The sequence below is a fragment of the Catharus ustulatus genome, chromosome 34, assembly GCF_009819885.2.
Source record: "Catharus ustulatus isolate bCatUst1 chromosome 34, bCatUst1.pri.v2, whole genome shotgun sequence".
NCBI lineage: Eukaryota > Metazoa > Chordata > Aves > Passeriformes > Turdidae > Catharus > Catharus ustulatus.
Genome location: NC_046254.1, coordinates 1117552 through 1123934, shown reverse-complemented (window position 1 = coordinate 1123934; position 6383 = coordinate 1117552). Strand labels below are relative to the sequence as shown.

Genomic DNA, 6383 nt, shown 5'->3' with positions numbered 1-6383 from the left:
TGCAATTTTGGGGGAGAAATTTGAATTTTTGGGGAAAATCAAAATTTTGGGGAGGAAAATTGAAATTTTGGGGGTAATTGAAATTTTGGGGGTAAAATTGAAATTTTGGGGTAAAGGTGAAAGTTTGGTGGGAAAAATTGAAATTTTGGGGAGAAATAAAATTTTGGGGTGAGAAACCCAAAATTTGGGTGGGGTGAAGCTAAAATTTGAGTGAAAAACTGGAGTTGCGGGTGGGGTACCTGAAATTTGGGGTGGGGAACCCAAAATGGAGGAAGGTATCCCAGAATTAGGGGAGTGAGGAGCAAAAAATTTGGGGAGAAAATGAAAAATGAGGAAAAAAACCCCAAAATTTCGGGGGAAAATTGGGAATGTGCTGGCAAGATGGCGGCGGTACACACAAGATGGCGGCGGCGCGACAAAAAAAATGGCGCCGCACACTCGGAGGTACACTCAAGATGGCGGCACCCGCTCTGGAAACCAAGATGGCGGCGCCCACAGGTCGAAGTGGAGCCAATACGCATGCGCAATAGTGTCTCCGCCCCTTTCTGGGCGTGGCCTGAGCTGTTTCCACCAATGGGAGTGAGCTACGCGTTGCCGTGGCAACGCAAATGCGGAAACGCGGAGCGCGCATGCGCCGTGGCGGCGCGGGCTGGCGCGGGTTGAGCGGATTTTTGGGGGTCCCTGAGGGGGATTTTGGGGGTCCCTGAGGGGGATTTTGGGGTGACCGCGGTGGTTTTGGGGTCCCCCAGGCCCATGGCGGAGCTGCACCTCTTCGGGCAGATCGAGGGCGGCTCCGGCTTCCCCCAGCGCCGCCTTTTCTGCAAGTGGGGGCTGCACGCGGGTGAGGATTGAGGGGATTTGGGGGGTCCTGGGGGGAATTTTGGGGGTCCTGAGGGGATTTTGGGGGCAATTGGGGGGTTCTGAGGGGATTTGGAGGGGATTTGGGGAGTCCTGGAGGGGATTTGGGGGGTTTGGGTGGAATTTGAGGGTTCCTGAGGGGATTTGGGGGGGGTTTGGGGGGTCCTGGGGGGATTTGGGGGGAATTGGGGGGTCCTGAGGGGATTTTGGGGGGTTCTGGGTGGATTTGGGGGGGGATTTGGGGGGTCCCGGGGGGGATTTGGGGGTCCTGAGGGGGATTTGGGGTGTCCTGAGGGGATTTGGGGGGGATTTTGGGAGGGTTTGGGGGGTCCTGGGGGGCATTTGGGGGTTCCTGGGGGGATCTGGGGGGGATTTGAGGGGATTTTGGGGGTCCTGAGGGGATTTTGGGGGGTTCTGGGTGGATTTAGGGGGATTTGGGGGGTCCTGGGGTGATTTGGGGGGGATCTGGAGGGAATTTGGGGGGAATTTGGGGGGTCCTGAGGGGGATATGGGGGGTCCTGAGGGGGATATGGGGGGTCCTGAGGGGATTTTGGGGGGTCCTGGGGGGCATTTGAGGGGATCTGGGGAGGATTTGGGGGAGCCTGGGGGGATTTGGGGGGTCCCTGGAGGATTTGGGGGGGGATTTGGAGAGGATTTGGGGGCTCCTGGGGAGATTTTGGGGTGTCCCTTGTTGGTTTTGGCGTCATTTTGGGGTCCCAGGTGTTTTTTGGGGGATATTTGGGGGTCCCAGGTGTTTTTTGGGGGTCCCAGGTGTTTTTTTGGGGGGATATTTTGGGGTCCGTGGGTGGTTTTTGGGGTCATTTTGGGGTCCCAGGTGTTTTTTTTGGGGATATTTTGGGGTCCCAGGTGTTTTTTGGGGGTCCCAAGGAGATTTTTGAGGTCCCTGGGATTTTTTTGGGGGGTCCCAGGGGATTTGGGGAGGGGATTTTTGGGATCCCAGGGGTATTTTTGGGGTGATTTTGGGGTGATTTTTGAATTATTTCGGGGTGATTTTCAGGATGATTTCAGGGTGATTTCGGGATGATTTTGGGTGATTTTGAGGTGATTTTGGGATTATTTTGGGGTGATTTTTGGATGTTTTTGGGGTTGATTTGGGGTGGATTTTTAGGGTGATTTTGGGGTGATTTGGGGTTATTTTCGGGTGATTTTTGGATGATTTTTGGGGTGATTTTGGGGTGATTTTGGGGTGATTTTGGGGTGATTTTGGGATGATTCCAAGATGATTTTGGGATGATTTTTGGGTGATTTCTGGGTGATTTGGGGGTGATTTTCTGTGATTTTTGTGTGATTTTGGGGTGATTCTTGGGATTATTTATGGGATGATTTTGGAGTAATTTTGGGATTATTTGGATTATTTTTATGTGATTTTTGGATGATTTTTGGGATATTTTTGGGGTGATTTTCAGTGATTTTGGGTTGATTTTAGGCTGATTTTTGGGGTGATTTTTGGGCTGATTTGGGATGATTTTTGGGTGATTTTTGGATTATTTTTGCGATGATTTTGGGATTATTTCAGGATGTTTTTGGGTGATTTCTGGGTGATTTTTGGGGTTATTTTGGGGATGATTTTTGGGTGATTTTGGGATGATTCTTAGGATTGTTTATGGGATGATTATGGGATGATTTTTCTGTGATTTTGGGATTATTTGGATTATTTTTGTGTGATTTTTGGGGTGATTTTGGGCTGATTTTTGTTGATTTTTGATTATTTTGGGGTTGATTTTGGGTGATTATTGGGATGATTTTGGGTTGATTTTCGGGTTATTTTTGGGGTGATTTCAGGATGATTTTGGGCTGGTTTTTGGGGTGATTTGGGGATGATTTTGGGTGATTTTGGAATTATTTTGGGGATGATTTTGGGGTGATTTTAGATTATTTGGGGGTGATTTTTGGGTGATTTCTGGGTGGTTTTTTTGATTATTTCTGGGTGATTTTTGGTGATTTTTAAATTATTTTTGGGGTGATTTTGGGCTGATTTCAGAATGATTTTTTGATGATTTAGGGGTTAATTTGGGGTGGTTTTGGGATGACTTTTTGATGATTTCTGGGTGATTTTGGGATGATTTTTGAGGTGATTTTTTTGATGATTTCAGGATGATTTTTGGGATGATTTTGGGGTGATTTTGGATGATTTCAGGGTGATTTTTTGGTGATTTCTGGGTGATTGTTGGATTATTTTTGGATGATTTTTTGGATAATTTCTGGGTGACTTTGGGGTGATATTTGGGATGATTTTTTGGTGATTTTTTGGTGATTTTTGGTGATTTTTGAATTATTTTTGGGGTGATTTTTTTGTGATTTTGGGTGATTTCAGGGTGATATTTTGGTGATTTTTTGGTGATATTTTGGTGATTTGTGTCCCAGGCGCTGCCTGGACGCTGCTGGCCGGGGCGGGGGCGGGGCAGACCCAGCTCGATGACCCCCAGGTGGACGATGTGGCACATTGGGGACATCCCCTGGACATGCACCTGGCCACCAAGGGCCTGCAAGGTACTGGGGACATTGGGGACATTGGGGACATTGGGGACATCCCCTGGACGTGCACCTGGCCACCAAGGGCCTGCAAGGTACTGGGGACACCATTGGGGACATTGGGGACATCAATGGGGACATTGGGGACATCCCCTGGACGTGCACCTGGCCACCAAGGGCCTGCAAGGTACTGGGGACACCATTGGGGACATTGGGGACATTGGGGACATTGGGGACATCCCCTGGACATGCACCTGGCCACCAAGGGCCTGCAAGGTACTGGGGACATTGGGGACGTCCCCTGGGGACATTGGGGACATGGGGACACACTTGGGGACAACTGGGGACGTTGGGGACACCTGGGGACACTGACACCCCCTGTGTCCTCGCTGCCCCTGACCCCCATGTCCCTGATAGTGTCCCCAGCAATGTCCCCAATGTCCCCACTGATGTCCCCACTGTCCCCATGTCCCCAGGCTGGCCCAGGCTCCTGCTGGAGGTGTGGCCCCAATGTCCCCAATGTCCCCACTGATGTCCCCATGTCCCCAGGGTGGCACAGGCTCCTGCTCGAGGTGTGGCCCTGTGTCCCCACTGATGTCCCCACTGATGTCCCCAATGTCCCCATTGTCCCCATGTCCCCAGGGTGGCCCAGGCTGCTCCTGGAGGTGTGGCCCTGTGTCCCCACTGATGTCCCCATGTCCCCAGGGTGGCCCAGGCTCCTGCTGGAGGTGTGGCCCTGTGTCCCCAATGTCCCCACTGATGTCCCCAGTGTCCCCATTGCTGTCCCCAGGGTGGCCCAGGCTCCTGCTGGAGGTGTGGCCCCGTGTCCCCAATGTCCCCACTGATGTCCCCGCTGATGTCCCCAATGTCCCCATGTCCCCAGGGTGGCCCAAGCTCCTCCTCGAGGTGTGTCCCCAATGTCCCCTGACTGTCCCCACTGTCCCCAGGGTGGCCCAGGCTGCTCCTGGAGGTGTGGCCCTGTGTCCCCAATGTCCCCAATGATGTCCCCAATGTCCCCATGTCCCCAGGGTGGCCCAAGCTGCTCCTCGAGGTGTGGCCCTGTGTCCCCAGTGTCCCCACTGATGTCCCCAATGATGTCCCCACTGTCCCCAGGGTGGCCCAGGCTGCTCCTGGAGGTGTGTCCCCAATGTCCCCACTGATGTCCCCATGTCCCCATGTCCCCAGGGTGGCCCAGGCTGCTCCTGGAGGTGTGGCACGTGGACGGCTGGGGCCGGCCGGGGCTGGCCGGGTACGGCGTGTGCCACGTGCCCAGCGCGCCCGGCTGTCACCGCGTCACCTGCGTCACCTGGCGCCCGCGGGGGACACGGGCACAGCGCCTGCTGGGGACAGGGGGACCCCAGCTCCGTGTCCCCGAGGTCACCGCGGCCGGGGCTGGGGACAGGTTCAGGCTGAGCACCGAGAGCGCGGGGACGGTGACACTGGAACTGGGCGTGGTGACACGGAACATGGGGAGATACGGGGTGGCACTGGGGTGACATTGGGGACACTGGGGACACTGGGGACACTGGGACATTGGGGACATTGGGGACACTGTGACACTGTGACATTGGGGACAGGTTCAGGCTGAGCACCGAGAGCGCGGGGACGGTGACACTGGAACTGGGGGTGGTGACACGGAACATGGGGAGATATGGGGTGGCACTGGGGTGACACTGGGGACACTGTGACATTGGGGACACTGTGACATGGGGGTGGCATTGTGATGTTGGGGACATCAGGGACACTGGGGACATTGCAGTGACACTGGGGACACTGTGACATTGGGGACATTGAGGACACTGTGACACTGGGGTGGCACTGTCACATTGGGGACACTGTGGCACTGTGGACACTGGGGTGGCACCAAGACATGGAGGACACTGGGGACACTGTGACACTGGGGACATTGGGGACACTGGGATGGCGCTGTGACATTGGGGACACTGAGGTGGCACTGCAATATTTGGGACACTGGGGACATTGGGGACACTGGGGACATTGGGGACATGGGGACATGGGGACATTGGGGTGGCACTGTGACATTGGGGACACTGTGACATTGGGGACACTGGGGACATTGGGGACATGGGGACATTGGGGACACTGGGAATTGGCGACATTGGGGTGGCACTGTGACATTGAGGACACTGGAGTGGTACTGTGACACTGGGGACACTGGGGTGGCACCAAGACATGGAGGACATTGGGGACACTGTGACACTGGGGTGGCATTGTGATATTGGGGACATCAGGGACACTGGGGACATTGGGGTGACACTGGGACACTGGGGTGGCACTGTGACATTGGGGACACTGGGACATTTGGGGGATTGGGGACACCAAAATGGGGACCTTGGGGACACCTGGGGACATTGGGGACACTTTGGGGACACCGAGAGTCCCCCAGAACAGGGGTGAGGTGACACTTGGGTACACCGAAGGGGGGACAGGAGGTGACACAGGGCTGTCCCCAAGGTCTGGGGTGGGGGAGGGGAGGGGACACAACCGCGGTGCCATCGGGGCCACCCCCCCTTTGTCCCCTCAGTGTCCCCAATAAAGAGTTTGTCACCGTGTGCCAGCGTGGGGGAGGGGACATCGGGGGGGGGAAAGGTGACAATGAGGGGGGGAGGGGACAATTTGGGGGGTGACAGTTTGGGGGGGGAGGGGACACTTGGGGGGGGACAATTTGGGGGGGGGAGGGGACAATTTGGGGGGTCCTGAGACCCCTCCCCCATTTTTTGGGGTCTCCCCTCCCCCATTTTTTGGGTCTCCCCTCCCCCCCCATCCCGTCCCTCTGCCCCTCCCCCCCCGGAAGTTCCCCAGACGCTCCCGGGGGGGTCCCGTCCCTCCCCTCCCCCCCCGGCCGTGACTCAGTTTCCCTTCCCCCCCCCCTTCCCCTCCCCCCCCCCCGCGGCGTTTCCTGGGTGGGGCCAAAAGGGCCAAAATCGGCCAAAAAGCGGCAAAAAGAGACAAAATCGGCCAAAAAGCGGCGAAAAAGGGACAAAAAATAACCCGGGACAAACCGGGACCAC

The 6383-nt window shown here is 55.5% G+C and overlaps 1 protein-coding gene across 5 annotated transcripts; it reads left to right on the top strand.

Annotated features, from left to right (window-relative positions):
- Window positions 1-603: 603 nt before the first annotated feature.
- On the top strand, window positions 604-5596 carry B9D2 (B9 domain containing 2). 5 transcript variants are annotated; one of them, XM_033083951.1, is made up of 5 exons: window positions 604-659; window positions 750-841; window positions 3244-3369; window positions 4537-4848; window positions 4893-5153. In XM_033083951.1, exons 2-4 carry the CDS (start codon window positions 754-756, stop codon window positions 4845-4847), a joined length of 525 nt encoding a protein of 174 aa, XP_032939842.1. In that variant the 5' UTR covers window positions 604-659; window positions 750-753; the 3' UTR covers window position 4848; window positions 4893-5153. The 5 variants fall into 5 exon arrangements, with proteins under 5 accessions (XP_032939842.1, XP_032939840.1, XP_032939841.1 ...); XM_033083949.1 differs by lacking the exons at window positions 604-659; window positions 4893-5153 and adding an exon at window positions 5551-5596 and having other exon boundaries at window positions 675-841; window positions 4537-4854; XM_033083950.1 differs by lacking the exon at window positions 604-659 and having other exon boundaries at window positions 675-841; window positions 4537-4753; window positions 4929-5153.
- The last annotated feature ends 787 nt before the right edge of the window (window positions 5597-6383 follow it).

What these genes read in the sequence shown, in the direction of transcription:
- B9D2 (XM_033083949.1), top strand. Translation starts at nt 754, where the DNA reads ATGGCGGAGCTGCACCTCTTCGGGCAGATCGAGGGCGGCTCCGGCTTC. An exon ending in CAAGTGGGGGCTGCACGCGG is followed by an intron (nt 842 to 3,243) that starts GTGAGGATTGAG and finishes TTTGTGTCCCAG; the next exon opens with GCGCTGCCTGGACGCTGCTG. An exon ending in GGCCACCAAGGGCCTGCAAG is followed by an intron (nt 3,370 to 4,536) that starts GTACTGGGGACA and finishes CCATGTCCCCAG; the next exon opens with GGTGGCCCAGGCTGCTCCTG.